This window comes from Jaculus jaculus, chromosome 8 (genome assembly GCF_020740685.1).
Source record: "Jaculus jaculus isolate mJacJac1 chromosome 8, mJacJac1.mat.Y.cur, whole genome shotgun sequence".
Lineage (NCBI taxonomy): Eukaryota > Metazoa > Chordata > Mammalia > Rodentia > Dipodidae > Jaculus > Jaculus jaculus.
Genome location: NC_059109.1, coordinates 45,790,467 through 45,807,139, shown reverse-complemented (window position 1 = coordinate 45,807,139; position 16,673 = coordinate 45,790,467). Strand labels below are relative to the sequence as shown.

Here is a 16,673-nt window from a genome sequence, read left to right as displayed (position 1 = left end):
TGGGAAACCAGAGTAGGAGGATTGCCATGGGTTCGAGGCCTCCCTGAGACTACAGAGTGAATTCCAGGTCAGCCTGGGCTAGAGTGAGACCTCAGAAAACAAAACAAAACAAAACAAAAAAGCAAAATAAGAACTGGAGGGGCTAAAAATATGGCTTAGTGGTTAAGGCACTTGCCTGCAAATCCTAAGGACCCAAGTTTGATTCTTCAGGTCCCATATAAGGCAGAGGCACAAGGCGGCACATGTATCTGGAGTTCGTTTGCAGTGGCTAAAGGCCCTGGCATGCCCATTCTCTCTCTCTCCCAATCTCTCTGTCTCTAATTTAAAAAAAAAAAAATACAAGACATGTAGAAAACACTTTAAAAAAAGAACTGGGGTGGGGGGTGGGGGCTAAGAGATACAGTTAAGATGAGCTAACTCCACAGTGCCAAAGAGACGGGGTATATCCTAGCTCTGTGACTGGATACATCCTAGGAAAGGGGGGAAAAACACCACCACATCTGTTCCTCCCACTGGAGGATTTAGAGGATAATTAACTGGAAGCTGGGGGAGCTGGAATGTCATCAACAGAAGTCAGGTTCAGGTCAGCAAACACTGAGTTGCTGGGCTGCAGAGCTGACCCTCTCCCACCTGGGGACGGGCAGCTAGTCCTGGGTATCATCACCATCTTGCTGGGCCTGCCTGTTGTCCTGGACCTGGGGGCAAGCTTAGGAAACTGTTTTTAGAGAAATAGGTCAAGGTATCAGAGGAAAAGGAAGCCGAGATGACCTACATTTTTGCAAGGGGCTCTCTCTATTTCCCTTCCTGTCGTCCACCCTACGTGGGACGTGAGTAGAGTGATTTTCCTGAAACACACAAGTCCATGCTCAGAACTCTCCCATAGCTCCCTGCTGTCCTTTGGTGCTGTTAATTCCACTGAAATATATTGTCCTCTGGGGCAGTTTCTGTCTGCAGGGCACCCACCTATGTTAAGTACTTTTCTTGAGGCCAGAACATTGAGAAAAGCAAGAATGACCCTGCAAATGCCTCAGCCCAGTTGTTTCTAGTGTTTCTTTTTTCTTTTCTTTTCTTTTTTTTTTCGAGGTAGGGTCTCACTGTAGCTCAGGCTGACCTGGAATTCACTCTGTCATCTCAGGATGGCTTCAGACTCATTGTGATCCTCCTACCTCTGCTTCCTGAGAGCTGGGATTAATGGTGTGTGCCACCACGCCCGGCTATTTCTAGTGTTTTATCAAGGGCACTGGAAGCATGGAAAACCATGCGTAAAAGTTCAGGTTAAATTCTTTCCATTCTCAGAGGTGAGAAACCTGGTCCTTCACATATGATGGAGCTAAAGTCTCATGGCATTTTTTTTTAAAATTTTTATTAACATTTTTCATGATTACAAATCTCATGGCATTTTTTAAACTGTCCTGTAAACTAAAGATACAGATCATTCCTTTTTTTTTTTTTTTAGGTAGGGTCATGCCATAGTTCATGATGACCTGGAATTCATTCTGTACTCTCAGGGTGGCCTACAATTCACAGTGATCCTCCTGCCTCTGCCTCCTGATTGATGGGATTGAAGATGTGTCCAGGCCTGTAGCCACTGCAAACAAACTCCAGATGCATGTGACACCCTGTGCATCTGGGTTTACTTACTGGAGAATGGAACTTGGGTCATTAGGATTTGCAGGCAAGTGCCTTAACCACTGAGTCATCTCTCTAGACCTCATTTTTTTTTTTTTAAATCAGGGTTCTACAAGTTGTCTGAAACATATCCTATGTCTTGTTCTAATTTTTAAATATTTTATTTATTTATTTATGAGAGAGAGACAGAGAGAGGGAGAAAGGGAGAGAATGGGCATGCTAGGGCTTCTAGCCACCACAAACAAACTCCAGACACATGTGCCACCTTGTGTATCTGGCTTACGTGGGTACTGGGTCCTTAGGTTTTCAAGCAAATGCCTTCACCACTAAGCCATCTCTCCAGCCCACCCATGTTTGTTTGTTTTTTTTAAGGGCACCATGATTTATAAAGTGGGATTCAGTTCCGTAGCACAGCATATCCGTCCTGTGCTTGCCTCTCCAGCAGTGCTTTGCGTGAGCCTCAGCATCCTCCCTTTCCCTGCTCTGCACAGGGGCATCATCGTGTGCTTACTCACCTCCCCCATTGACCTTAAGTGCTCAGCTCAGTGAGGGTGGCGCAAGGCCTTGTTCACTTTAGAGACTCTGGAACTCAGGACAGACCTGGACACAGGAAAGAAGATCAGTACAGAAAAGAAGTGGAGCGATGACTCCACAGCTAAGAGTGCTTCCTGGGGCTGGAGGGATGGCTTAGCGATTAAGATGCTTGCCAGGAGAGAGAGAGAGAGTGAGAGAACAGGCTCACCAGGGCCTCTTGCTGAAGCAAATGAACTCCAGATGCACATGCCAAAAAGACACTGACTTTTACAAAAGATTATTTATTTATTTCAGAGAGAAGAAGGGGGAGAGAGTGAGACAAAGGGTGTGCAAGGGTCTCTAACCACTGAAAATGAACTCCAGTTGCACGTGCCATGGTCTGCATCTGGCTTACATGGGCTCTGGGGAGTTGAACATAGGTCCTTAGGCTTCACAGGCAAGTGCCTTAACTGCTAAGCCATCTCTACAGCCTGACACTGACTTTTTAAGGATCTGGGCCAATCAACTTGCACACAGAAAAACATCCCAAACCCACAGTTAAGTAGACCATGATGAACACAAGGGTTTCTGGTTTAAGTGGGTTCTGATTATCATATAATAAATATATAATAAGATTGAGCACTTACTGGGTATTAGATGTATGTCTAAATGCTGGACGTGTATCAACTCATCTTTCAAACAAACCAATGCAGGAGTTCTTTGGATCATTCCAGTTTTATAGATGGGTTTTATAGAGACTGTGATTTTCCCAGTTACACAGCTTGTAGATAAACAGAAAGCCCTTTTAGAGTTTCTCTACTGGATGAAAAGGTTCAAAACCTCTCAGCACCTCAAGCTCTTTCCATCTGCCTCTCTGGGGGCTCCCCTCCTTTGAAGCAGTGTATCCCCTCTCCTAAGGCCCTTCTGGTCTATTCTCATTGGATACTTTTCCTTTCCCAGTAAAGTGCTACAAACGTTCCCTATTTGATGTGCCTAACAAACTTCTGCTTGACGTTTCTTATGCCTCTCTTTCTCTTTTGGGCAACACGTTCCCACAGGAAAGGGGATATGCATATGTCTCTGTTGCATGCTAACCTGGCTTCTCTAACATGGCCAGTGTGTGTTTGTTCCACTCACTAGACTGTGGGGCTTGAGGAAGAGAATGGTGTGTGGCTGTTGGCTACCCTAAAAAGCTGGGCAGCAAGCTGCATCTTGTCTAAGACTGTCAAGAGCTGCATCTTGTCTAAGACTGGCAAGAAATCGCAAAGGGCAAATCTCATTTACAACACAGAGGAAACCTCTTTTGAGATCGCCACTTGTCTCTCCACCCTACAGCAGTTGTTCCCAAGTATGCCTCATCTCTCGACACTCCTAGAGAACCTGTTGGCCAGCCATAGTTGAGTCTTTTCTCTCTTGCTTTATGTATAACCTGCTCCCCTTTCGGATCTTTTGTCTCAGCCAGCAACTCTGTCCCTTCCATCAATCCTGCTGGCTGGATCACAGCTGGTTCCAGCTGTGGCCATAAAAGTTTGTGTCCACTCTCATCACACCCACTGTTGTGGCCTTAGCTCTTATATAAGAAGTTGGTGTTCCTAATCATGTCTGGTGATGGCACATGCCTTTTAATCCCAGCACTCAGGAGGCAGAGGTAGGAGGATCCCTGTGGAGTTTGAGGCCAGCCTAGGACTACATAGTGAATTCCGGGTCAGCCTGGGATAGTGTAAGACCCTACCTTGAAAAAACAAAATAAATTAAAAAAAAAAAACAAACCAAAACAACAACAAAAAAGAAGTTGGTGATCCTAATAGGGACTCACCTCTCCTCCCCACCTTTTTTTTCAAAGTAGGGTCTCACTCTAGCCCAGGCTGACCTGGCACTCACTCTGTAGCTCCAGGCTGACCTCAAACTCATTGTGATCCTCCTATTACAGCCTGCCAAAGACCAGGATTAAAGTTGTGAGCCAATACACACAGCTTCACCTTCTCCTTTGCCTGCCCTTCTCTTTGAGAAAAAGCCCAAATGTGTCCAAGATGGTCCACACACTCGATATAGTAACCTTTTCCCTTTTGCCTTCTGTTTCCAATGAAGTGCCTCCATCACCCCAAGTCTGCATTTCCCTGCTTCCCTTCCACCCCTGCAAAATCCACTTCTCTTGATATGTTGGCCCACCGGTCACCTTTGTCCTCCTCCCCAGCTCCATCTCCTTGTCTCTGGAATCACTCACCACTTCGTGTCTTGGAATGCAGAATCACCAGGAATAGGTTTTCTTATTAGTGTCTTTGTGACTTGCTTTATTGCCTCAGACTGCAGGTTTGCTTGTTTCTTTCCTTCTTTTCTTTCTTTCCCTCACTTCCTTCCTCCTTACCTTCCTCTCTCTTTCCCTCCCTCCTTCCTTCCTTTCTTCTTTCCTTCCTTCTCTCTCTCTCTCTCTTTCTTTCTTTCCTTTTGGATTGTTTGGTAGTACTAAGATTGGAAAATGATCTTTTTTTTTTTTTTTTGGTTTATCAAGGTAAGGCCTCAATTTAGCTCAGGTTGACCTGGAAGTCACTATGTAGTCTCACGGTAGTTTTGAACTTATGGTGATCCTCCTACCTCTGCCTTCCAAGTGATGGAATTCACCACCATGCCCAGCTTGGAAAATGAGTTTTAGAAAGATATATTTTTAAATAAACAAGAGAGAGAGAGAGGCAGAGAGAATGAGAATGGGAATGAGAATGAGAATGGGCTTGTCAGGGCCTTCAGCTGTAAATGAACTCTCTAGATGCATGTGCCACTTTGTGCATCTGGCTTTTTCCGTGCATACTGGGGAATTGAACTCTGGTCATTAGGCTTTGCATACAAGAGCCTTAACCCCCGAGCCATCTCTCCAGCCCTGCGAGTTTCTTAAAATAATGCAAAGTAGCAGAATTAATTTAATGGAAGAGCAAGATTAAACCACAACCCCAGCAAGGTATTCGAAGCACTTGTGACCTGAAGTGCCACACATGTCCGAGATTTTGGATGGTCAGATTAGGGATGTTCAACCTGTGCTACTCAATTTTCACACACTCGAGACTCAGGATACGTGGACCTCTCAGAAGTTAGCATGTGAGAAAATGGGTCGTGGGGAAAATATCCTGCTGATGCACAGCATGTAAGCTTAAACATTTTCTCAGACCCACTGGCTGGCTTTCTGTGCCTTTTGATTTTTGTTTTTCTGAGAAAAAAAAATCTCACTCTGTAGCCCAGGCTGGCCACAGACTCACAGCAACTCTCCAGCTTGCTGGGCCTTGAACACACCAGGTGGTCTCTGCCTCAGGGTTTTCATCCGAAAGCTCCCCATTATCAGGTGTGTTCCCTCACCTTCAGGTCTTCGTCCAAATGTCACCTTCACAGTGAGGTCTGTCTTCACGCTATTTAACACGAAAACAGCCAGGCCCCCACTTTTCATTTTTTTTTTCCTTGACTTTTCTCTGCATTTTCTCAACATTTATCATCATCTGATATTCAATCTCTTACCTATGGGGATTTTTGTTGCCTCAGTGTCTGGAGCAGGTGTACAATGCATTGTTATTGGAGGAATAAACATTATTGGATGAACAGACCTTGAGTTTCACCAGGTGGGGGTGCAAGCCCCCCCACCCCTTGCTTATATGCCTCATGTGTGATATAATAGTTGACAAGCACTGGATTCTCCACAAATATTTAAGGATTGAAGGTTGTATGAAGCCTGTAAACTAAGTGGCTTGCTCAAGGCCACCCTCTCAGGGCCGAGGGAAGAACAGATGGGAAGTTCAGCTGAATCTGGTCATTTATGCCACTGAGAAGTTTACTGGTCAACTCTCTAACATTTGGGAGACAGACTTTTTCGGAAAAGACTTCTGGTTCTCCTAATGCCCCAGTGAAGTGTTGTGTTGTAATCAATGTGTTTCATTTATAGGTCACAACCGCTTGGGTTTCTGGGGGAAGGTGTATGTGTGTGTGGGGGGGGGGAGAGGGGGTAAATCAGTCATGCAGGCAGGTGTCCCCAAAGCCTCTCAAAGAAGTACTTGGGAACAAACCGCCCCAAGTACTCCAGCTCATTCATGCACAGAGCATTTGCAAAATGTAGGCTTGAAGACCCTTCCGGCGTCTTCAGCACACTGGCTATGACCGTGACCTCTTTCGCGGACGACCTCCCCAAGCCGACCTTTTTCGTCCTCTAGGCGGGGAGGGGGTGGAGGGGGCCGGGGAGGGGAGACCCCCCGCGAGCGGGGCGCGCGGGAGGCGGGCGCGCGCGGCGGCTGGCGCGGGGATGCGCGCGCGCCGGCCTCGCCTCCCTCGCCCGCTCGGGAGCTACGTGCTTCCTTTGTCGATGAGCCGCCGCTCGGAGCTGCAGTAGCGCTCGAGGCCGGAGCCGGCCCCCCGCGAGCCGGGCGGGCGCAGGGAGTGCCGCCCGCGGCGCAGCGTCGCCTCTCGGTCCTCGGCCTCCCCGGCGGGCTCCGGGGCGGAGGCTCGGGCGACGCCCGTCCCACCCTCGCCGCCCGCCCGGGCGCGTGGCCACGAGGCGCGGCGGGAAGGAGCTCTCCATGCGGCCCCGGCCCCCGCGCGCGTGAAGCCGCGGCTGGGCGGCGGGCGGAGGCAGGACGGGGCGCCCTCCTCGCTCCCTCCGGCTCCCCGGGCGGGCCATGGCCGGAGATGCCCGGTGAGCAGCGGGGCGCCCAGGGTTGGGCTCCCCGGCTCGGCGCCGTGCGACGCAGCGGCCTGGATGTGTGAAAGGTCCTCATGGCTCCGCAGGAGGCGAAGCTCCAGGGCCCGAGGGGAGCGGGGCTTGGCCGGGCCGGTGTGAGGAGCCCCGGGGCCCGCGCGTCCCGGGATGCGCCGCCGCCGCCGCCGCCGCCGCTGCTGCTGGGACTCCTGCTGCTGGCCGTCCTCCCCGAGCGCGGCCGGGCCCACCCGGGTAAGCGCCGCCGCGGCGGGGGCTGCCCGAGCCGGGCTCCGCGACCACACCTGACCCCGGGGGGCGGGCGGCCATGGGAGCCCGTGTCCCCGCGCGGGGCGGGAGGCGCCGTGCGCGGGCGGGGCGGGGGGCGCACATTCGAGGCTTCTTCCCGGACAAGTTGTGGGTCCCCCTCAGTGGTCCCGCAATCGCGCTGCCCTTTGGTTGCAGACGCCGGCGTGCCTGTTTTTAGTAGGAGGACGTTTGCATGGAGCTGTCCAGTATATTTTGGGCTCCCTGTTGCTAGGGTCCACTTTGTCTGAACTGCTTGGAATGGCTGGGGAGTTTGAAACCATTCCCCGGGGCTGGCTCTTGAACCAGCATTTTCCTCTCTGGCCTGGGAGCAGATGTCTTTCTTTTGGGCAGGGGTTACTTGGAATAGTGGATTGCATTCGGGCACTGATCAAGCATTTAACCCACGATTTGCAGGAGGCTAGTTCAAAACCATCACGTTTGGCTCTTAGACTTCCAGCAGTCCTTGAGAAACAGGTTTCCGTGTCACCTTGGACAATTTTATGATATCTTTTTCTAACTATATGGGTGTATTTATTCTGCAAAAGTGCCATGAAACTTACACTGCAGGTCACCGTCTTCGGTATCAGAGTGATTATTACTGTGGCACTGGTAACGGGCAAGCTTTTGTGTCTGTGATAGGATTCTGGGCTCTTGGTACATTCCGTTTACCGGCTGTCACTTCGGTAATGTAGTTTTATGGATTTTAGTAAGAGCCCCTCCCATAATAGATAGAAAGTCTTCCTAATCAAGGAGCTCACACACTTTTAGATAAGTGGTTATACGTACTTCTTTGAACAGCTTAACTCAAAGCTATTTTCCTTCGATTCACCGCCATGAAGTGTCTGTGTGCAATGACTGTCAAGGAATTTTCTGTTGGTTACAAAGTTCACCAGTCGAGCTTCCAGTCTGAAGCAGTGGTTCATGAATGAGCATCTAGCACCATAATTGCGGAACATGTCCTGAGTAAGACGGGGCATTCTTTAACAAGAATTCACAGATTTCTTGTTTAAAATGCGTCACATTCATGAAGCAGGTTTTATGTTTTAAAAAATTGAGAGCTTTTCATCTCTGGCTGTTCATTTGAGTGCAGATGCTGAGAACTGCTCAACCAACTGTAAGATGTGGCACTTGGCGTTCATGTACTGCCTGATGTCATGATTTTCTCTGATTGGGCTTGAATTTCTGATCTCCTTTCTTCCAACCATTGTACCTGGCCCCATCTGAACCTCTGTCTGAACTTCTTTCAGACAGTCAGAGCCTGACCCAGGGGGACTTTTTGGTCGACATCTTTTGGTTTTAGCCCAGGGTTCCTTTTTCTTTTCTTCTTCTTGTGTATTGGTCATGGGGACAGAAGGCTGGGAAAGGCACTGATTAGAATGATGAGAAAAATCTTTAAAGTGAATGTTGTTCCCTGAAGCTCTAAGATCTTCCCCTCTTCTCCATTTTTATGTAACATTTTATTTAACTATTTGCAAGGAGAGAGAGAGAGAGAAAGAGGGAGAGACAGAGAAGGGGGGAATGGATGCATCGGAGCCTCTTATCACTGTAACTGAACTCCAGATGCATGTGTGCCACTTTGTGCATTTGGCTTTACCTGGGTACTAGGAAATTGAACCTGGGGCCATCAGGCTTTGAAAGCATGCACCTTTAACTGCCAAGCCATCTCTCCAGCCCCATCTTTGGACTTATTGCTTCCTCTGGGTTTTTTGGGCACCCTGCCTACTGTTTTATGTGGATCAGTTTTATATGATCCACCTGTGGATCCACCACCTGCCTCTGTGCTTCACAGGGTCCTGTGGGCTTGCTGCTGGGCCTTTTGCATGACTGCCTTCTCTTTATTTATTTATTTTTTGTTTTTCAAGGTAGGGTCTCACTGTTGCCCAGGTTGACCTGTCATTCACTATGTAGTCTCAGGCTGGCCTCAAACTCATAGCAATACTCCTATCTCTGCCTCCTAAGCCCTGGGATTAAAGGTATGTGCCACTATGCTTGGCTGTGACTGGCTTCTTCAATAGAAGAGTTAAACACTGGGCACTCCACCTGATGTCCTCCCTGTTTTCATGTGTTCTCTGAGTCTGTGTGTGACAGCTTTTTCCCAAGGAAGGCATCTCAAGGGCTTTGAGGGAGAAAGCAATGTGAGAAGGTTGGCAGGAGAATAGATGGTTGTTGGTGACCTTTGACTTTCCACTAATTACCTAGAGTGGAACTTGTTTCTATGGGTAGCTGTGGCTGGGCGCCATCCCATGCTGCAGAGTATGTCTATCCAATGCTCAGTAAGATGAGAAGTGAAACCTGTGGCCTGTCAGAGTCTACTTGAAGTGCTGGTTTGCTGTGATCATGCCATTTCCATCATTGCTGTTCTTTGTTTATTAAGCAAAGCTAAGTCAGATGTTTGCCTTGGTTGAAGGATGAGGAAAAAAACAGGTTTGTTTCTAGCAAATACTGTTGCAATTGTCAGTGCCTTTGTGTCCTGGGGAACTTGCAGTGTGTTTAACCTTACTTCCAACCTCTCCAGCCCCCTTTGTGTTAATCATCCATAATGATCCATGGTTTTAAAAAGTATTTGAATTTATTGAGAGAGTATATTGGGTGCACCATGGGCTCTTGCTGCTGCAAATGAACTCCAGACGTATGAACCATTTCATACATCTGGCTTTGTATGGACACTGGGAAATTGAACCCATGCCAGTAGGCTTTGCAAGCAAGCTCCTCTAACCATGGAGTTATCCCCCCCAACCTCCAGAGATCCATCTTGTTCCCACATAAAGGAGACACTGCTGTCCTGTTTAGTGACCTACAGATGGTCTCTCCTCATTTCCATTGCTATGGAACCCTTGCTCCCTGATAGTGACTTCTACTTTGGGAACAAAGTTTCTTTGTAGTGGCCAAGGTGGACACCCTCTATTCTCTTCTGCCATCCAGGCTCCAGGCACAATGGTAAAGTTCACATCTGACTTGCCAATCTTTTTAACTGCTGACCCATTCAGTTCATGTCTGCAGCCATTCTGTATGTGTGCTGTGTGCAGGTATAATGAGTGCTCATCCCTCTGTGGTCCTCTGCTCAATGTGACCTTGTCCTCTCAGGCCCTCACTTCTCTCTCATGTGTGAAATGGGGATGATAAAAGCTCCAGTCTTATTGAGTTACATGATTGACTTAATGTGCCTAATGTGTAAACCGGCACTCACTGTACAGTCAGTGCTCCAGGAAGGCTTGCTGTCCTTAGAGAATGAATGGAACTTTGCTCTGCCTAGGGGCTGCATGGGGCCAGGGGGCAAGATAACTAAGGACAATCCAGGAGCAGAAGTCCCTTGTGAGAAGGGACATGTGCACTCCGATACTGTATAAGTCAAGTGCAGTGACTTCTGGGAGGTTGGGGTCTTTGAAGGACAAGTAAGTGTTGTTAGGGATGACTGTGGCATTTCTGTCCAAGGAAAAGGAAAGGCTTGCTTGCTTTCTCTCTCTCTTTTTCTTTCTTTCTTTTTTTGTGGCCAGAGGCCAGAGGACTGGGCGGGGGGGGGGGGGGAGGGTGAGGGAAGATCCGGATTCTGCAGCACTCTGGGGCTTCCCTAAGTCATCCTCATGGGAGGCTTTTCCAGCCAATTTGTCCTTCCTCATTGAGCCTTGCTTCCCTCATATCACCCGTTACAATGCCCAGCGTGGAATAGGAGCTTGTTAAAATTTCAGAGTTCTTACATTCTTTTCCCCTCAATTTGACAGAGTCTGTTAAATGTTTGAATATGATTTTATTTAAGTAATTCACAGCAAGTTATGAATGACTTTTACTTGGAGGATGTTTGCTGACATCAGAGACCCATTAAGATTTTTTCTTTTTTAAATAAGAGCCAGGTGTGGTGGCTCATACCTTTAATCCCAGCACTCAGGAGGCAGAGGTAGGAGGATCTCCATGAGTTTGAGGCCACCCTGAGACTACATAGTGAATTCCAGGTCAGCCTGGGCTAGAGTTAAATCATACCTTGAAAAAATAATTTATTGACAACCTCCATCCATATAGACAGTATGCCATGATTATAATCCTTTCCCACTATCCTCCTTTTCCACTGAATCCCTTCTTTTCCCCACTACTCTCTCTTCTATTTTGATGTTCTCATTTTTTTTTCTCCTGTTATGCAGGTCTTGTGTAGATGGCACCAGCCACTGTGAAGTCATGAATGCCACTGCCGCTTCTGTCTGGAAGACAGTGTTGCAAAGCACTCCTCCCCTTCCTTTGGCAGTGGGCCCTGAGCTTTGGAGGGTGTGACAGAGATGTCTCAGTTAGTGCTGAAAACTCCACTGAGGGACTAATTTTGACTTTTTACTGGCAATTTTCATACATGTATGTAATGTATTTTGACCATAATCTCCTCCAAATACTTTCTTCTGCCTCCTCACCCCATCGCCTTCCACCGAACCCCTTCTTCTTTCCAACTGGTCCTTCTATTTTGTTGTCATATTTTTTTGGCCACCCTCTAATCGTCCATGATGATATGTTTATGGGTCCAATCTTTGCCGGTCTTGTCCAGGTAACTACAGCTGCTGTGAGGTCATGAACGTGATGTGTGTATTTTGTGTCCAGAAGGCAGTGTTCCATAACACTCCTGCCCATCATCTGGCTCTTATATTCTTTCAGGCCCTCTTCTGCAGTATTCCCTGAGCCTTGGAGGGTGTGATAGAGAAGTCATTTAATGCTGAGCACTCGACTGTCATTTATTCTTAGCACTTTGACAAGGGGCTCTCTGATTTAGTAGAAGGAGGACATAACTTTTGACCCAGCATGAGTTTCTTGAAATCTAGTGTGAGGACAAAGTTGGTTCAGACAGTGGTAGCAGGAGAGGTGGCAAGATTATGAACATCTCTTGAAGATGGAGCTACTGGAATTATGTGATGCCGTGAAAGGCTGGGAGAGAAAGACACAGATCCGTGGCTCCAAGGTTAAGAACTCAAGCAACCGGGAAGATGAAATTGCTTTTACTTGAATTGCAGGAGGGTGGGAAATTCGGACTTCGTATGGGGTATGTAGGCTTGAAATGTTGCTCAAGCTGTGCCACACAGCCAGTAAAGAAGAACAGTCTGGATTCTAGAACCCAGGGCAAAGGAGGTCTGAGCAGTGAGCCTGGTGTGCTGTATAGCTAGAGGCTCTGGGAGAAGCAGGATCAGCAAGAGATAGGGGGAAAGAAAGAGTAAGGAGGGAGGAAGAGAAGGAAGTGTCCTCAGTGTACCAGAGCCGAGTGAAGAAAATATTCAAGGACTTGAGAGTGATCAAACTGGGCATATGCTGTAAGAAAATCGGCCTGTTGTGACATGAAACAGCCACTGGGTTTGCAGATGTGAAGGTGTTTGGTCCTGAAGGCGGCAGGGACAAAAGTCTCTAGTGGGTTCAAGAGAGAAAGAATGGGCCTACAGAGATGGCACCAGTGACTAAAGCACTTGCTGTGCATCTGTGAGGACCAAAATTCAGATCCCCAGCATGCACATAAATGCCAGGTGGGTGTGGAGACGGGAATTCCTGGACAGATTAGCTAGCTGGACTAGCTGCATCTCTGTGCTCTGGGCTCAAGAAAGAGACCTGCCATCAGCCTCTGGCCTCCACACATATACACATGTGTACATGTACACACACACACACACACACACACACACACACACACACCACACTGCATGCACATATGTACCCCAAATAAATGCATAAAAGAGAAAGAAAGGAAGAAGAGAAATTGAGATTAGCAAAATCTCCTTTTTCTCTCTCATAATTTGAGATAGGATCTTTCTGTGTTGCCCACACTAACCTAGAACCCTTGATCCTCCAACCTCAGATTCCTGAGTGCTGGGATTAAGGTGTGTACCTCCATGCCTGGCTTCATGAAAACTCTCTTCTATTGAGAAAACTTGAGCTTGGTGGTAGGTCTATGGAGGGTTAAGACGGGGATGTAAAGTCAAGGCTGAGGCAGAAGGATGATGAGTTTGAGGCTAGCCTAGGTTACATAATTAGACTGTTGTCTCTAAAACCCAACCAACAATGAAAGAAAACAAAAGATGGGGTATAATTATGATGTGTATAATTATGCACACTCATACTTTTGTGTTTATAACATGAAAGACAATAAGAATATTTGACTTGCTGTTTTATCTCCAGATTGCCCAAGAAAATATATTTGGAATTTTAAGTCTCTATGGTAATTATTGGCACTTCAAAGACACTTGTGAGGTGTCTCAGATCTTGTCTCCCATCTTCCCTACCCATCACATGTAAAGAAGTTCTTGGGACCAAGAGCACTGTACTTTAATATTGACATAAAACACAAGTTAGGTACCCCCCCCATGTCCCAAAGACCTCCTCAAGACGAATATCACCATAAAAACTCTGTAGTCTTAACGTTCTTATACCAGAGAACCTGTCAGAAGCCAGCTTCCCCCAAGTCTCAGATGATTAGAATATGATCTAGGCATATGCCAAATGGGTGTGCACACCCCCCTTCATTTTCATTAACCTTTAAGCCCGCATTTCTCTCCCCCTTTTTTCCTAAACAAACAGCAACTCTACTCTTCTCTAAACAAAAATGAATACTTGGAACGACCCTGAAACATTTTCGTTGCTTGACAACATACTAGAGAGGATTTCTGAACACACAGAAGGACACATTATTCTAGGTTACGGGATGGCTGCCAGGGAGGGTGACTCTTTGGGGATTTCAGGACCAAAGGAGCGGTCAGCACCTGGGCAACAGAGGTATCTGTTATTGCCGCCGTGGAGAAGGTGGCCACTGAGCCATATTGTTGGACAGTAGTTACCAAGCACCTGCCAGACACCAGGCTTTCTCTGTGTCGGGGTGCAGTGGCGAACAAGCCAGCCTGGCTTCTGCCCTCCCGCAGCTGATTGGTGCAGGGGCAAGTTAGTGGAGTAACCCTGGAATTAGGTCTGGGGTGGGGGGAGGGAACTTCGCAAGAGAGAAAGTGCCTGAACAGTCTAGAGAGTGGTCGCTGCTCAGCTGCAGCTATGAAGGGTTAGGGCCCCGGGGGCCGTGGCTCTGACTTCTGAAAAGTTGGATTTTCTTACAGCCTCCTTGTTTGAAAAGGTCATCAACTAATGCAGACTTTTGAAATGTCATGCTGTACAAAGAAAACACACCCATGGGCCACCAGCTTGTCCTCTTCCTTAAAAAAAAAAAAAAAAAAAATCCAGGGGCTGGAAAGATAGCTCAAGTTAAAGGCACTTGTATGCCAAGCCTGACAGCCTGGGCTTGATTCCCTAGTACCCATGTAAAGCCAGATGCACAAAGTGGTGCATGCATCTAAAGTTAGTTTGTAGGTGTAAGAGGCCCTGATGCACTCATTCTCTCTCCTTCCTGCAAATAAATTCAAAAATTTTAATCCAGTTTATTAGGGTATAACGTACATGTGGTAAAATTCAGCCTGTTGTTTTTTTTCTGTGTATAAATATGTGTGGTATGGTGTATGCACACATGTCCAGTTGTGGGCATGCCCGTTGCCCATGCACTGAGAGGCAGAGGAGAAATCAGGTGTCCTTCTCAATCACTCTTCTATGTTGTTTCCTTGAGTGGGAGTCTCTCTCTCTCTCTCTTTGGACCTAGACTTCCTTTTTTTCTCTTGTCAAATTGGCTGACTGGGTTCTTGCTTCGGGGCCGGCCATTGTCCCCCTGCCAAGGCAACCAGGCAACAGTGTCTGTCTGCAGCACCCTGGCGCAGGTTGTCAGGCTAACTGTGGAAGCAACACCCTGCTCATCTCAGCAGTTCCTCTGTGGTTTCACCTGATGCTGGGTGAGGGGAGGGCCAACTCCTGTCAGAGAGTCAGCTACCTGTTCTTGTCTTATTGATATATTATGGTTGTCCTTGGTTCTCGCTGCTCTCTGATTTCACCCCCAGAGCTCTAGCATTGTTGTCTGTCATCTTGACTGCAAGTCTCCCCTTTTTCAATTAAAAATTATTCATTTATTTGCAAGGAGAGGGAGAGGGAGAGGGAGAGAAAGAGAGAGAGTGAAAGAAATGAAAATGGGTGTGCCAGGGCCTCTAGCCTCTGCAGATGAACTCCAGATGTATGTGCATATGGCTTTGTGTGGGTAAGGGGGAATTCAAACTGGGCTGTTGGACTTTTCAGACAAGTGCCTTAACTGCTGAGCTATCTCCCCAGCACACTGTGTCCCCTTTTATTATAAAGCGGTAGTTCACCACACCACACACACCACACACACCACAACACAGTTGAGGGACATTTGAGTTATTTCCAGTCTCTGACAAAGGAGGCTTTGTTTGGGAAGTTTTCTTCCCCTTGGGCAGATGTGAGTGAAATACCGAGGCCAGTATTACATCGGTGTTTAACCTTGTAAGAAAGTGCCCAAGTCTTTTCCAAAGTGGCTATGTAATGTTGCATCACCAGTAGCAAAGTGGGAATCACAGTTGCTCCTCTCTGCCCTCACTGGTCCTCAGTACTGTCAGCTTTGCCCTTCTAACTTAACGGTAAGCCCCTGTAATAGTGTAACAGTGGTGTCTCATTGTGTGCCTAGTTCGTGTTTTCTCTAAGTCTTTCTTTAAAAAGACTTTTAAAAATATTTATTTGAAAGAGAGAAAGAAAGAATGAACCAGGACCTCTAGCCACTGCAAACAAACTCCAGACACATACAACACCTTGTGTATCTGGCTTTACCTGGGTCCTTTGGCTTTGCAGACAGATGCTAAGCCATCTCTCCAGCTCTAAAAAGATTTTTATCGGAGCTGGAAAGATGGTTCAGGGGTTAAAGGCACTTGTTTGTAAAAGCCTGATGGCCTGGATTCGATTCCCAATACCCACCAGATGCACAGTGGTGCGTGCACCTGGAGTTTGTCTGTAGTGGCAAGAGGCCCTGGTGCACCCATACCCCCTTTTCTCTCTATATTTGCAAATAATTAAATGAATAATAATATTTTTTAAATATTTTAGGGCTGGAGAGATGGCTTAGCAGTTAAGGCGCTTGCCTGTAAAGCAAAAAGGTTTGATTCCCCAGGACCCATGTAAGTGAGATGCACAGGTGGTGCACGCATCTGAAGTTTGTTTGCAGTGGCCGGAAGCCCTGGCACACCTATTCTCTCTCTCTGTCTGCCTCTTTCCCTCTCTCACACAAATAAATAAAAATAAAATATTTTTAAAAAGTATTTTACTTTTTATTATGTTTGTTTATGTGAGAGGGGAGGGAAAAAGCGGGGAGAGGGTGAATGAGCATGGACACTCCAGGGACTGCTGCCACTGTAATGACCGCCACTCTGTGTGTCTGGCTTTATGTTTACTGGGGAATTGAACTCAGGCTAGCGAGTTTTGCTTCTAACCGTTGGGCCATCTCTCTAGCCCATATTTCTCTAATTCTTAATGTTGCATATCTTTACATAGTCTTCTTGCTAACTAGATCTCTACTTTCTTTATGTTTTTTTTTCTAATATCTCTACTTTCAAGTGTCAAAATTATTTTGCTGAATGGTATTGTTTGTTTTCTTATCATTTTTTTTCTAAATTTTAAAAACAGTGATAGAAAAGAGGGGGGGGGGGAGAATGGGCACTCCAGAACCCCTGGCCAC

General features: G+C 47.2%; 1 protein-coding gene across 1 annotated transcript in view; it reads left to right on the top strand.

Moving 5' to 3' along the window:
- Positions 1–6,885: 6,885 nt before the first annotated feature.
- The window catches only part of Kiaa1549l (KIAA1549 like), a 338,970-nt gene continuing 329,182 nt past the window's right edge, over positions 6,886–16,673 (top strand). The window contains exon 1 of the mRNA XM_045156985.1: positions 6,886–7,060. Within this exon, the coding sequence (XP_045012920.1) occupies positions 6,886–7,060 (175 nt within the window). The remainder of the gene's footprint in view (positions 7,061–16,673) is intronic.